The 15,953-nt window shown below is 40.1% G+C and overlaps 1 protein-coding gene across 1 annotated transcript in view; it reads left to right on the plus strand.

Annotated features, from left to right (window-relative positions):
* LOC122920024 (mucin-2-like) overlaps window positions 1–15,953 on the plus strand; it is a 354,839-nt gene that overhangs the window by 165,803 nt on the left and 173,083 nt on the right. The window contains exons 24-28 of the mRNA XM_044269233.1: window positions 3,047–3,203; window positions 3,328–3,456; window positions 5,581–5,725; window positions 7,298–7,341; window positions 11,569–11,829. Coding sequence (XP_044125168.1) covers window positions 3,047–3,203; window positions 3,328–3,456; window positions 5,581–5,725; window positions 7,298–7,341; window positions 11,569–11,829 — 736 coding nt within the window. The remainder of the gene's footprint in view (window positions 1–3,046; window positions 3,204–3,327; window positions 3,457–5,580; window positions 5,726–7,297; window positions 7,342–11,568; window positions 11,830–15,953) is intronic.

The following is a 15,953-nucleotide window of genomic DNA, read 5'->3' on the forward strand; positions in this document are numbered from 1 at the left end:
TTCGGCCCCCCTCCCTCCCCAGTATTAAATGTGACCAGTGCAGCCCCCCTCCCTCTATATTCATTGGTGGCCAGTGCGGATTCCCAGTATTAAATTAGACCAGTGCGGCCTCCCCTCTTCCCCCCTCCCCCCAATTAAAATCATCCCCCCCATCATTGGTGGCAGTGGAGAGTTCCGATCGGAGTCCCAGTTTAAACGCTGGGGCTCTGATCGGTTACCATGGCAGCCAAGACGCTATTGCAGTCTTGGCTGCCATGGTTACGTACCAATAAATAAAAGCATTATACTTACCTGCGAGCTGCGATGTCTGTGACCGGCCGGGAGCTCCCCTACTGGTAAGTGACAGGTCTGTGCGGCGCATTGCCTATAGCACAGACCTGTCACTTACCAGTAGGAGGAGCTCCCGGCCGGTCACAGACATCGCAGCTCGCAGGTAAGTATAATGCTTCTATTTATTGCTACGTAACCATGGCAGCCAAGACTGCAATAGCGTCTTGGCTGCCATGGTAACCGATCGGAGCCCCAGCGATTAAACTGGGACTCCAATCGGAACTCTCCGCTGCCACCAATGATGGGGGGGATGATTTTAATTAGGGGGGGGAAGAGGGGAGGCCGCACTGGTCTAATTTAATACTGGGAATCCGCAATGGCCACCAATAAATATAGAGGGAGGGGGGCTGCACTGGTCACATTTAATACTGGGGAGGGAGGGGGGCTGCACTGGTCACATTTAATACTGGGGAGGGAGGGGGTTCCCCACTGGCCACCAATAAATATAGAGGGAGGTCGGCCGCACTGGTCACATTTAATACTGGGGAGCGAGGGAGGGGGCCGCACTGGCCACCAATGAGTTAAATACAGGGGGGGGGCAGTCATGTACACAGTTCTCAGTATATTCTAACTTGAAGCGTCCCCATCACCATAGGAACGCCTCTGTGTTAGAATATACTGGCGGATCTGAGTTTCACAATGTAACTCAAATCCGATGGGATATTCTAACATAGAGGCGTTCCTATGGTGATGGGGACGCTTCAAGTTAAAATATACCATTGGATTGGAGAAAACTCCGATCTGATGGTATATTAATAGGGGACTGAAAGTCAATGGGAGACGGATGTTGAAATCGCCATGCGATTACTTCGAGTTATATTAATCGCATTGCGATTTCAACTTGGACCTGGTTTACTATGGTTGGCTTGGTAGAATTAGCGAATATGATGAATATATTCGTCATATTCCACAAAACGAAGATAACGAAGTATTCAGCATCTTCGTTTTAGCTACCTATTCGTCAACTTCGCTAATTCTAGCAATCATATAGGAAAGTTTACTATAGAGACAGCTAAGTTTAATTCGCTATGCAATTATATGACTGCTTTTAAAAAAAATAAAAATAGAATAATTATAATACCTGATAATAATTATAATTATTCTATTTATTAAAAAAAAGCTAAGTAATATAATCGCATAGCGAATTAAACTTAGCTGTCTCTATAGTAAACTTTCCTATATGATTGCTAGAATTAGCGAAGTTGATGAATAGGTAGCTAAAACGAAGATGCAGAATACTTCGTTATCTTCGTTTTGTGGAATATGACGAATACATTTCTTATATTCGTTTTGTGGAATATGACGAATACATCATACGTCATATTCGCTAATTCTACCAAGCCAACCATAGTAAACCAGGTCCAAGTTGAAATCGCAATTCGATTAATTCAAGTTATAATAATCGAATTTCGATTTTAACTTAGCACTGCTATATTCCATATTAGGCTAGAATTAACGAATATGGAATATAGCAGTGCTAAGTTAAAATCGAAATTCGATTATTTTAACTTGAATTACTCGCATTGCTATTTCAATAGGAGAGTAGCCTTTAAGTTAAAATCGAAATTCGATTATTATAACTTGAAATAATCGAATTGCGATTTCAACGTAATTCTCAAATCCGACAGTACATTCTAGTATATGGAGACGTTCCCATGGTGATGGGGACGCTCCATGAGCACGGAAGTCGGCAGAAGCGGCAACGGGCACTGACTGGAGCAGCCAGGAAGCCAGGAATCCAAAGGACAGGTAAGAACAACTTTAGGGAAGTGGGAAAGAAAAAAAAATAACAATAAAAAAAAAATATATTCAAAATATCGAATTTATATCACTATATTTGAAATATTCGCGAATTAGCGAAGTGCCGATATTCGCGAAAAAAATTTGATATTCGAATATTCGCGCTCAACACTAGTGATAATGACCTCCCAGAAAAAGGTGTCAAGACAGCATTGTATGTGGCAGACAATAGATGTCTAACCCCCCCAGGCTCTATTCAAGCTTGGCTTCCTCATTTTTATGTAGATGGCCTCCTTCACACATCGTTTTTACCAATCGGCTTCCTTATCCAAAACATGTACTTGACTGTCTTCAAAGGTGTGACCTGTTTGTTTTAAATGTAAGTAAATGGCTGAATCTTGACCAGAGGTTTTGGGTCTTCTATGCCATATGCTGATGTAGTTGTTGTTTTGTTCCGCCGATATACAGTTCTGAGCATTCCTCATTGCGCTGGACTGCGTACACAATGTTGTCCATCTTGTGTTTAAGCGTTGGGTCTTTTGGGTGAACCAGTTGTTGCCTCAGTGTTGCCTCAGTTGCTGGGTTTAAAGCAGACAGGGATGTGATGTTTATTTAAAATGCTGTCTTGACACCTTTTTCTGGGAGGTCATTATCACCTACTGACTCCAATTAGGATAATGGCATCGAACAGCTTTGACCCCATGCTGGGTATAATGACCTCTGACCCCATGCTGGGTATAATTACCAGATGTTGATTCATTTACATATTTATTCCCAGAGAACTCTTGTACAGTCACTCAGAATTGAGAAAGCTCGTTGGAAGAACGAGTGAAAAGTTTTCAAGAAATCTACAGTACGTCCAGTTGCCTTGATTTATTCTTTACAGATATACCCATTCATTTTTCACAATTTACTATGTGAAGGTACATACCTTTACATATGACATTACAGTGATTGTATGCTACTATTGTTACAGGTCGATCCTACTAGCTATTATCATGCATGTGTGAAAGATTCCTGTGCTTGTGATGAAGGAGGGGATTGTGATTGCTATTGTACAGCTATTGCAGTGTATGCCCAGGCATGCCTTGCCCATTGTATTTGTATTGACTGGAGAACTCCAAACCGTTGTCGTAAGTATCACCGATAAAGAACTTTATCCTTCTTAGAAGAATTCTGACCGCTAGACAATCATTAACTTTTTAGTAATATCTTATAGTTATTCATGTGGTATGTGCTTGTTGTCTTTTCGTGCAGCTGTGTTCTGTGACTATTATAACAATGAAGGTAGTTGTGAGTGGCATTATAAAGCATGTGGAGCCAACTGCATGAAGACCTGTAGAAATCCATCTGGAAATTGTTCATCTGAACCAACTAAAATGGAAGGTAAGTATATCACCAGTGGCTTTAGATTCAGACTTTTCATAATAATATCTATAATGACAAACCATGCTATACAAGTGTATACTAGAGTGTCAGCTGTATCATACATCTCACAACCTACTGCAATTACCAAGATTGACGTTAACTCTTATCAGATGTTGCAGTCAATGCTGACTACAGTACCTAGTTGGTTTTTTATCAAGGTGATTGTGTGTTGCTGGATGCTTACCATGACAGTTGGATCTTTAGAAATTGCTAGGTCTAAAAATTCTAAAAATGTCTGAAGTATAGACCCTGCTGTTAAAATGTCTGTTGAATCTAGCAGCCTCCTCCTCACTCCCACCCCAGATAAAGAATTTGAAACTCCCTTCCCAAGTTCCCAAAGGTAATGGTGTAAACAAAAGAAGCTAATCTGGTTAACATCCTAAATCCTATAAACCATTTGTGGGTAAGAATTCTACTAAGGTGACTCCATCCCCCTCTGTTTTTTGGTGGCTAGCCCGTCAATAGTAGAGGTTCCCAACCAGAGTAACCTGTATCAGAGAATGGTGCCAATGAGCCCCATTAGGCTCCATCCCTATAGATGCTTCCAAGTCATCAGAATTTCCATTGGTTTTTCAACATCTGGAGACCATTTTGGTTGATATTACATCCATTGAAAATCAAATCTTGGCTGTTCATGTCTCCACAGAACTTCTTCCTTTGTCTTAAATTTCCACCTATTATGAAACTCATGTTCCTAAAGCTTCTCATTCTGGTACCAGTTTCGCTCAAGTGGAGCCTTTTTTAGCTTGGCCACCAAGCTCCACTCCCACTATGGCGTCTTTGGAGAAGCAAGCCATGGTAAAAGATCCTTCTTCATCCTCCTAATATTCTACAGGGTCTTTTTTTAGGGCTTCTCTCGCAACTCACTAATCCTCCGGGCCTTCCATTACTGCAGGCTACTACCATATTGACAGACACCCTCACAATCCAAGATGCCAGAAGATAACCCAGTTTTTTCCAGTAATGGACCTATGGTTCCTAAAAAAAAACTCTAAAAAGAAAAATAAAACTAGATGATGCTGGGAGGTAGAAGCAGGCAAGTCTGCGCCGACGACTCTACCAAAGAAAAACAAAACAATAAAAAATGTAAATCACTCAAACCATGTTCTAGGTGAGGATGAGATTAGTTCTTTATTAAAGGGTCTATCTTTCTGTTAAACAGTGAGGCCCAATGGCTTTCAATTATTTCTTGTTCATTGTTCTTTCATTCGTAAGCTCACTTTAGCCAGGTATTTCGCTATCTCCTCCTTGATGGATGCTTCCTTTGACCAAGACTCCTTTGAAGTATCTGGATATGTCCTGGTTGATGTAAAACCTAAATTTACCGTACATTTTATTCCTTGTATCATAGCGATCCCAGAATTCAGTCTCTTTTCAACCTAATAAAAGAGGCGTTCGAGAGACCTGAACATCTTTATGTCAATTCTCATAAAGTGTCCCCAGCTGCAAAGGTGGTATCCAACCTTTACCATTGAACAATGGCATTGTCATTAGAGCAGCGGATACCTGATAATAATTGACAACTGAATGTTACCATTAACCTTGCCCCAATGGCATATCCCTGACACTATCAGCACTGATTCAACAGTGGTATTCCTACTAGAAATGCATTAATAAATTGGCTATTGAGTTTTACAGGTTAGGGCAGTGTATTAATGTATGACCCCACAGTACATCTAGCCACATGTGGCCAAGCCACAGCCACCTGTGGCAGCCCTTGACTGAACGATTTTATGGTAAACTGTTCATCCTTTGGGTGTATTTGTACCGCATACAGCCAGCCAACCCAGTGGGCCGTACCCTCTGTTACGGGTAAAAGCCCAATGTAATTTTAATAATAGATGTCTAGTAGTAATAACAAAGGAATGGTGTAATGTAGAACCCTAGAAAAAGATTCTTCTGAACTATTATATTATGAGCAATGATATTACTCCCTTAAATAGACATGTCAGTAAAAAAAGTATCAGAGCCTCTTTATAATAGGTCCAGTTTTATAATAATTTGCCATCATTATTATTATCATTAACAATTCTTGAAGATATTTTATTTGCTTCCACATGTCTTATGTGTACCTTTCTTTAGGCTGTTATCCTAAGTGCCCTGATGATAAGCCCTTCTTTGAAGAACTTGGTATGCAGTGTGTAAATCAGTGCGGCTGCTATGATCAGATGGGAAAATACTATAAGCTAGGGGACAAAATCATATCCTGTAATAACTGTGAAACCTGGTGAGTTATCATAAAATATAAAGTACCATAGATGCACAGGAAAGCCTGCACCACTCAAGGGCCAATGTTTTCAGTTTTATTCAATGATCCATGTCTCGTACAAAAGAGCCAACAAAAAACATATGCCAAGACTAAGATCAAGGATTGATCAAAACGTCATAGCTGTTTTTATGGGACCTTTTGTACGAAACATGGATCACTTAATCATGCCAAAAACACTGGACCTCGAGTGGTGCTGGTTTTTCCGTGAATCTACCTATTGTTTTCTGGGCCTTGCGGTGCACACATATGGGAAGGACGTTTTGCAAACAAGATGAGCTGGCTGGATTCTTATATCTCATACACAGTGGCCAACATTTACTAGTCAGTGCACCTACAATTGGCGTGACACAAATTGCACATAATCAAGTTTACACACATCCAGATAAAGCTTCCGCCTTCCATCAATTTAGGCTAGGCTGATGGAAAGCCTTGGTTACATATGCACCACCTTCACAGGAACGCACTTCATTCTGGCATGTGCACACTGGCATTAATGATAATGAGCAAAGCAGCCCTTCGAAGAGGTGGTCATGTTAGAACAACATGGAATGATTTAGTAAATTTTAAAACTACCCCAATTGACGGGATACCTAAAGTACACGTCCCTAAGTAGGAAACTAAATATCATGCCTGAATGGAACGCAAAAAATAAAATAATCTTTATTGTGTTTGCTTATTAAAATAAGCTCAAAGGCTCAATCATACATCTAACTAGTCAGGCTAGAGGGTATATTAGTTGTGGAGAATGGTTTGTTTCTAGAGACACTAAGACCTCATGCACATGACAATGTGATTTTTGCAGTCCGCAAAAAACAGATCCGCAAATAATACAGATGATGTCTGTGTGCATTCCGTATTTTGCGGTATATTACAACTAGCCCCTAATAGAACAGTACTATTTTTGTCCGTAATGGGGACAATAATAGGACATGTTCTATTTTTTGCGGAATGGAAATACAGACATACGGAAAGGGAATGCACACAGAGTAACTTCCATTTTTTTTACGGACCCATTCAAATGAATGGTTCCTTATTCAGTCCACAAAAAAAAAAAAGTACACTCACGGAATGAAAATAATATTAATGCCATACGGGAAGAGGCAAAACAAAACAAGGGTCAAAATGGCCGATTTGCCATCTTTTAGCTGCTTCTACTCGCACAAGAAATGAAATAAAAAGTTGTCAAAAAGCTGTACACACCCCAGTATCAGTGAAAAGTACAGCTCCTCCCAAAAATGACCCCTTATACAGCTCCGCACACATAACTACAAAAAAGTTATAGGGATCAGAATAGGACAGCAAAAACCTTTTTATTTTTTTTCATATCTAAACACAAGAGAGTTAAAAAAAAAAGGGGACTAGCCATGTACCAAATTATCAATCAGCCTGAGCCACTGTGATAAGTTTGGTGTGTGTCCAAGGAATAGTAAATCTGCCCCCAGTATTTCAGTTTGGCATTTTATACACATTTGTATGACTTTTGTATAATTTTTCTGGTAATATGATCCTCATAAATATTTTTTTTTTCAGCAACTGCACAACCAATGGCATCCAATGCAAATACGATAAGTACGGTAAGACAGTCATGTGTATAACATAGTAACATAGTATATAAGGCCGAAAAAAGACATTTGTCCATCCATCCAGTGTGTGTATATATATATATATATATATATATATATTTATATATATATATATATATATATATATATATACAGTACAGACCAAAAGTTTGGACACACCTTCTCATTCAAAGAGTTTTCTTTATTTTCATGACTATGAAAATTGAAGATTCACACTGAAGGCATCAAAACTATGAATTAACACATGTAGAATTATATACATAACAAAAAAGTGTGAAACAACTGAAAATATATCATATTCTAGGTTCTTCAAAGTTGCCACCTTTTGCTTTGATTACTGCTTTGCACACTCTTGGCATTCTCTTGATGAGCTTCAAGAGGTAGTCACCTGAAATGGTCTTCCAACAGTCTTGAAGGAGTTCCCAGAGATGTTTAGCACTTGTTGGCCCTTTTGCCTTCATTCTGTGGTCCAGCTCACCCCAAACCATCTCGATTGGGTTCAGGTCCGGTGACTGTGGAGGCCAGGTCATCTGGCGCAGCACCCCATCACTCTCCTTCATGGTCAAATAGCCCTTACTTTCAAAGTTTTCCCAATTTTTCAGCTGACTGACTGACCTTCATTTCTTAAAGTAATGATGGCTACTCGTTTTTCTTTACTTAGCTGCTTTTTTCTTGCCATGATACAAATTCTAACAGTCTATTCAGTAGGACTATCAGCTGTGTATCCACTTGACTTCTCCTCAACGCAACTGATGGTCCCAACCCCATTTATAAGGCAAGAAATCCCACTTATTAAACCTGACAGGGCACACCTGTGAAGGGAAAACCATTTCAGGTGACTACCTCTTGAAGCTCATCAAGAGAATGCCAAGAGTGTGCAAAGCAGTAATCAAAGCAAAAGGTGGCTACTTTGAAGAACCTAGAATATGACATATTTTCAGTTGTTTCACACTTTTTTGTTATGTATATAATTCCACATGTGTTAATTCATAGTTTTGATGCCTTCAGTCTGAATCTACAATTTTCATAGTCATGAAAACAAAGAAAACTCTTTGAATTAGAAGGTGTGTCCAAACTTTTGGTCTGTACTGTATATATATATATATATATATATATATATATATTCATTTTAAAATCTACCATGATTAGTAACCATTGTAACAACACCATGCAGTAACAATTGTGGAGCATTTTTAATATACATCTATGTTGTAAAATTCCTCAATTATTTGTACTAGAAGTTTGAGAATTAAATGAAGTCTGCAGTAGGAAACGTGTCTGTGCACGTTTGACACTATCCAATCAGTACCGCTAATGGCAGGCTATGGAGGCACCTAACCACAAATGGTAACACCCAGTTGGAACTTTATTCCAGACTGTTGGCAATTTATTCATAAAATTCTAGTAGAAATATTGGAAGATTGCAACAACACAGAGTAGCTGTTGCATGAGGGATGCAAGACGTTATTAAAACAGACATGTCAGGAGATCTGACGGGTCCTCCTTAAAGGGGTTGTCCAGTAGTTTATAACCGATGGCCTATCCTCAGAATAGTCTATCAGTAGCTGATGAGTGGGAGTCCTGCACCCCAACATTCAGCGACAGAGCTACACAGGACAGTGCAGGGTGCAGGACCCTAGGACTCATAGGTTTATTATAAATGGAAAATATGACCTTAATGGTCCTCTGTCAGCAGATTTGTACCTATGACACTGGCTGACCTGTTACATGTGCGCTTGGCAGCTGAAGACATCTGTGTTGGTCCCATGTTCTTATGTGTCCGCATTGCTGAGAAAAATGATGTTGTAAGGGTTTAGGAGACTTTAGGAGAAGTCAGGGCCAGAAGTGATGGTGTTTTCACTGTCTAGACCTGTCACTCAAAGTATGGAGGGAGCCGCAGTTACCAGGAGGACAGAGCCTCTAGGTGTAATGGTAACGCCCCCATTGCTCCTAGAGGCTCATTTTCATATATTAAAACTTTTTTTCTCAGCAATGCAGACACATATGAACATGGGACCAACACAGATACCTTCACCTGCCAAGTGCACATGTAACAGGTCAACCAGTTTCATAGGAACAAATCTGTCGACAGATATCCTTTAAGCGAGTTTTCCATTTTCCATCAACCCCCGATCATTTAATCCAATGTTTGCCCATCTTTCACTTTGTAATGCATTGAAATAATTACCCGAATCCATTCTATCGCCTGATCCAGAATGCAGTCACATGCTGTATCCGTTTCAAACCAAAGTATTTGAAACAGCATCAAAAATCAGATAACATTAAAGGGGTTTTCCAGTTTCCATCAACTCCTTTCATTTAAGGTTCTTTCAGAAGAACAAAAGTACTCCGTGCCAAATTTTACTTTGCAATGCACAGGCACCAGCCATGTGCACTCCATTTGCCGATGTGGACCCATTGACTCGAATGGGTCTGTGTTACGCAATATTCAGAAAAAAGATAGAACATGTCCTATCTTTTGCAGTGTGGAGGCACAGACCCAAAAACCCATAGAAGTGCTTCCATGGGCCTCCGATCCCTGCCTCCTTTCCGCAAAAGATAGGACAAGTCCTATCTGTTTATGTATCTTGCAGATTGCGGACCTATTCAGGTCAATGAGTCTGCATCTGCAAAGGGAGTGCACACAGCGTCTGAATGGACTCTAAATGAAAAGAGTTGATGGAAACTGGTAAACCCCCTTTAATATTATCTGAGTCTAATGCTGTTTCAAACGACACTATAACCCTGTCCAAAATGCAATCACATGACCCTGTCAGATCTTGTCTCTGCAATCTCCTTTGATGTCATGTCCAGGCGCATCCAGCCTGGTCTTCCAGTCTCTGCAGTGTCCTTTAGTATGAATGCCCATCTAATTAGCATGGGTAGGGAAAAAGAGAGGCCCTACGACCCTTTGCATCCTCAACAGCAAGGCAGCAAACTTCTGGTGCATGCACTTCACTCGTAGACATTGTAGGGAAGTAGACCTGTTGGCCACAAAAGCATCTGCACATTTGCTGAAAGTGTGCCACTTCACTACTGAGCAGGCAGAAGAGATGCCTTCTTTCTGCCTATTAGATGAGTGTTGCAACTACAGGGCACAGCAGAGACCAAAGGACCAGGCTGGAAGTGAATGCACATGATGTCGCACAAAGCTGCAAAGAGATGAGCTCTCTCTCTTTTAACGAGCCATGTACTTGTATCGGTTGGACTGAAAGAAGACGTTTTAGTATCTGTATGCAAACAGGAAAGTTTCCTATAACTGACCACAAGTGGATTTGACCAGTTTTATGTTGGAAAGCTCTATAACTATTCATATTAATAATAAAAGTTCCAAGGGCTGCAGGGAAGGTGCAGTGGGGATAGAGGGAATGGTGATGTAAGCTCCTACCTATTATTAAGGGCTCATGCACACAAACATATCTTTTGTCCTTGTCCCTTCCAAAAAAATGAAAATTACTGTGTGCATTTTGTTTCCGCAAGTCCATTGCGCAAAAAATAGATAAATAGAACATGTTCTATTCTTGTCCGTTTTGCGGACAATGGATCCATAAAAAAAAACTATTGCAACATGGATATCACACGGACTTCATCCGTATTTTTTGCAGATCTTTGTTTTGCGGACTGCAAAATACATACAGTCGTGTGCTTGAGCCCTAAGTGTTTTTTGTCAGGAATCTAACAGCAGGAAAAGAGATAGAATGGTATCCCTACATTTTGTGTTTTGGACCAGCTGCATTCTCCAGCCACCCTTTCTCCTGCCTCTTTTCTTGCAGGGCTTTAATGTGTGTGTGTGTGTGTGGGGAGGGCTTTGGTTAGGATTTTTTTTTTTTGTATCAGTTCAGACTGGAGTTTTATGTTGTATGTGCATGCATTTGTTGGGATGATTTTGTGTCTTGGAAATGTACGCAGCTGGAGGGTATGTTAGTGCCCAGCAGGTGGTTCAACCAAGGATGTCCAAGTATGTCAATGATATACAGTAAGGCTGCCCTTGCTAGCTGGGCAAGTAGTTGCTGTTTGTTAATAGTCAAGTATTAATGAAGTTGGGGCCTTCCACTTAAAATCTGATAATATTGTCTTGTGTCTTTTATTTATCATGCAGTCATCAGTTTGCTACATTATGGTTTTATGTTACAAGGTATTAGGGAAAATCTGGATTGATCTACAGGCGTCTTCCCTGCAGTCTACATGTTGTCACACTGTTATCTTATCCCTCTACAGCCTGCTACTGTGAATACCATGGATACATTTATGCCTACAATGAAACAATCTATGTTAAAGATATTGGCAAAGGAATTTGCATTGTCCTTGTATGTGGCATCAATGGTACAACAACTAAATACTATGTTCCTTGTGGAACAACATCAACCAGAGCAACTAAAACATCAACAGTAACTATTACTTCTAAGAAAGTCACAACTGAATTTACATCAATGACAACAAAATGTTTTTGCATATTCAAGAACAGGACATATGATCCAGGTAAGATTTGTCAATCTGAACTGTGTCTACCTACAATCTTCCAATTAATGGGGTGGTTCTATAAGGCCTCTTGCACACAACCATATACCCTCCGAGATATACAGTCCGTGATTGGGCCATATGTCCCGAAGCGGCATTGGTCGTGCCCACGGGAGCACGCAGCATCATAGATTACATGATGCTGTGGACATCGGGCCGCCTGCGGGACTATTAGATCAATGCTGCTCAGGGACATATGGCCCGCTCATGGACCATATGTCTCGGAAGGCATACTTTTGTGTGCAAGGGGCCTAATTAGAATCTTAGAAGGTTTTTATTCTTCTTGCAGAGATACAACTGATAAGGAGTCTTTAGGGCAGTGTTTCAAGGAAAATTCAGTAGCATAGACTTTCAGAAACTTTTCTGTGAATCTCAACAGTTGTACTTCTCAGGCAGGCCTCATGGAATGGAAGAAGAGAAGTTTCAAAGCAAAATGGTGCCGATTTTGTTGGAGGCAAAAGTATATTCCAAAACTCACTCCTGCTCTGACTGAGTAAAATGAATACCATAAAAAAGTGATGTAGCTGTTCTAGGTTTTCACTTCACTTGAACGTACCATGGAAATTGTAGTCTAAACTAGACCTCTTGAATTGGTTTGAAAAGGAAACATTCTGGTTGGCTTTTGGAAAAATTGTTAGTTTATCAATTTATCTCCATTTATCCCTGGCAGAAATATACTGTAAATTATGGCATCTGGCAGAACACCGTTAATCCTTTTGGGGATTGCGATAAAAATATTGTCCATACCAATGGAAATAAATAAATATATATATATATATTAGCAAAAAGTCAGCACTCCAAAATCAATAAAAAATTAATGATAATGCTTTTATTTTTGGCTTAACACTGGAGCCTTTCTCAAGCAGTTATACATGTGAACATATAAAATATATAGTGCAAGCGCAATTAATCAATATACATACTTAAATATAAAGAACTAAATGAAAGTGCTTAAAGTGCCAAAAAAAGTGCACAGTGCCATAGCACATCATAATGTGTTCATGCAATTGTGCACATAATTATCATATCCCTATACATAATACAGTGAGTACACCAAATCACATAATACCATAAGTAATATGCATTACAAAACCTGATTATACCTGTATACTCCATATGCAAATCACTATTCAATGAATAGATCAAACGATTAGGCTCACCAGGGGACATACAACATGTGTGCACTGCCACTTTGGAATGGGCAGCAGGACTTCCCTGCATTACGGAAATGGGACGAGTCCGTTTTGAAGCCCATAGACTTCTATTATGATGGAATGAATAAAGGAATGCCTCTAAAGGCATAGAATTGCGTTATGGCCCGTGGTAACAGAATCCATGACGCAATTCTGCTTTTACCACCAAACTAAGTGTGAACAAATTTCAAAATATGAAATTCACTCATCTCTACCCCCAGTTGACACTTATATCTAGCTCTCACCACAATGTAACATCACTCATAGACAAAATACATGTATATATATATCCCGCCTCATGCATTACAGACAAGAAATGGACATTTGCTCTGTCACCTCAAAAAAATAAAAAACATTAAATATAAAAATAAAAATTATGTCCGTCCCCCGGCGAGTCAAATGTTGTCTAAAAAAGATGGAAAAAAAAGAAAAGAAATAATTATTATTAATCATGAATATATGAAAGAAAAAGACAATAAACTTAACTTAAAATTATAATAGATATACTTCAAAAACTTGCTATCACATTAGTGCTGATTGAGAGAGCAACAGCAGTGGGGGGCAAGCCATGCACAGTACGTTTACATTGAAGGAGATCAGCGTATTATTGTGTTCAATTTAAAATCTACTTAGAGTCCCATGGGTTTCAATGTGTTTAATCTAAGTCTCTCCAGTTTTGGAGTGATGACCCCTTTCTTCACTTCCTAGTAATGCCACATTATTTAAACACCGTTACCATTTTAATGAGGAGACCACTCTGTTTCTGGTTGACTTAAGACCCTAAGTATCCAGTATTATTTTCTTTATACTTGTTTTTTTTCCTATATGTAGTCTAATTTAATATATGCCAGCACTCTGTAATTGCTCTACAAGCATGTTTTTACTTTTTCAATAGTAGCACCATTGCTAAAGCTTGTCAGTTGTTACTGACTATAGGACACTTTGCCCTTCTGAATTCCCTTTTTTAAGATGGCTGCTGCCTATTCCAGAGTGGCAGTGTGCATGTCAGACATGCTGAATACTATAGAGCAGGAATGCTCAACCTGCGGCCCTCCAGCTGTTGTAAAACTACAACTCCCACCATGCCCTACTGTAGGCTGCAACAGCTGGAGGGCCACAGGTTGGGCATCCCTGCTATAGAGAATTTTGCCCTCTTGTTTTCCCTTTTCCAAGATAGCTGCCGCACAGTCCAGAGTGGCAGAGTACATATCAGACATTCTCAATACACTTTTGGCTCTCCTCCGCCTCCTCTGTTTTTCATTGACATGCGCATTGGTGCTAGGTGAACGCCGACATCGGCGCACACATGTTGTTTGTCCCCTGGTGAGTCTAATCTTTTGATCTATTCATTGAATAATCATTTGCATGTGAAGTATACAGGTGTAATCATGTTTTGTAATGCATATTACTCACAGTATTATGTGATTTGGTGTACTCACTGTATTATGTATAGAGATACGATAATTATGTGCACAATTGTATGAATACATTTTGATGTACTATGACATTATGCACTTTGGCACTTTAAGCATTTTTTTTTTGTTTTCTATGTTTAATTATGTACAGTACAGACCAAAAGTTTGGACACACCTCATTCAAAGAGTTTTCTTTATTTTCATGACTATGAAAATTGTAGATTCACACTGAAGGCATCAAATTGATGAATTAACACATGTGGAATTATATACATAACAAAAAAGTGTGAAACAACAGAAAATATGTCATATTCTAGGTTCTTCAAAGTAGCCACCTTTTGCTTTGATTACTGCTTTGCACACTCTTGGCATTCTCTTGATGAGCTTCAAGAGGTAGTCACCTGAAATGGTCTTCCAACAGTCTTGAAGGAGTTCCCAGAGATGCTTAGCACTTGTTGGCCCTTTTGGCTTCACTCTGCGGTCCAGCTCACCCCAAACCATCTCGATTGGGTTCAGGTCCGGTGACTGTGGAGGCCAGGTCATCTGGCGTAGCACCCCATCACTCTCCTTCATGGTCAAATAGCCCTTACACAGCCTGGAGGTGTGTTTGGGGTCATTGTCCTGTTGAAAAATAAAACCAGATGGAATAGCATGCCGCTGCAAGATGCTGTGGTAGCCATGCTGGTTCAGTATGCCTTCAATTTTGAATAAATCCCCAACAGTGTCACCAGCAAAGCACCCCCACACCATCACACCTCCTCCTCCATGCTTCACGGTGGGAACCAGGCATGTAGAGTCCATCCGTTCACCATTTCTGTGCTCTCACAAAGACACAGTGGTTGGAACCAAAGATCTCAAATTAGGACTCATCAGACCAAAGCACAGATTTCCACTGGTCTAATGTTCATTCCTTGTGTTCTTTAGCCCAAACAAGTCTCTTCTGCTTGTTGCCTGTCCTTAGCAGTGGTTTCCTAGCAGATATTCTACCATGAAGGCTTGATTCACACAGTCTCCTCTTAACAGTTGTTCTAGAGATGTGTCTGCTGCTAGAACTCTGTGTGGCATTGACCTGGTCTCTAATCTGAGCTGCTGTTAACCTGCGATTTCTGAGGCTGGTGACTCGGGTGAACTTATCCTCCGCAGCAGAGGTGACTCTTGGTCATCCTTTCCTGGGGCAGTCCGCATGTGAGCCAGTTTCTTTGTAGCGTTTGATGGTTTTTGTGACTGCACTTGGGGACACTTTCAAAGTTTTCCCAATTTTTTGGACTGACCTTCATTTCTCAAAGTAATGATGGCCACTCGTTTTTCTTTACTTTTTTGCTTTTTTCTTGCCGTAATACAAATTCTAACAGTTTATTCAGTTGGACTATCAGCTGTGTATCCACCTGACTTCTCCACAACGCAACTGTTGGTCCCAACCCCATTTATAAGGCAAGAAATCCCACTTATTAAACCTGACAGGGCACACCTGTGAAGT

The sequence above is a fragment of the Bufo gargarizans genome, chromosome 10 (genome assembly GCF_014858855.1).
Source record: "Bufo gargarizans isolate SCDJY-AF-19 chromosome 10, ASM1485885v1, whole genome shotgun sequence".
Classification (NCBI taxonomy): Eukaryota; Metazoa; Chordata; class Amphibia; order Anura; family Bufonidae; genus Bufo; species Bufo gargarizans.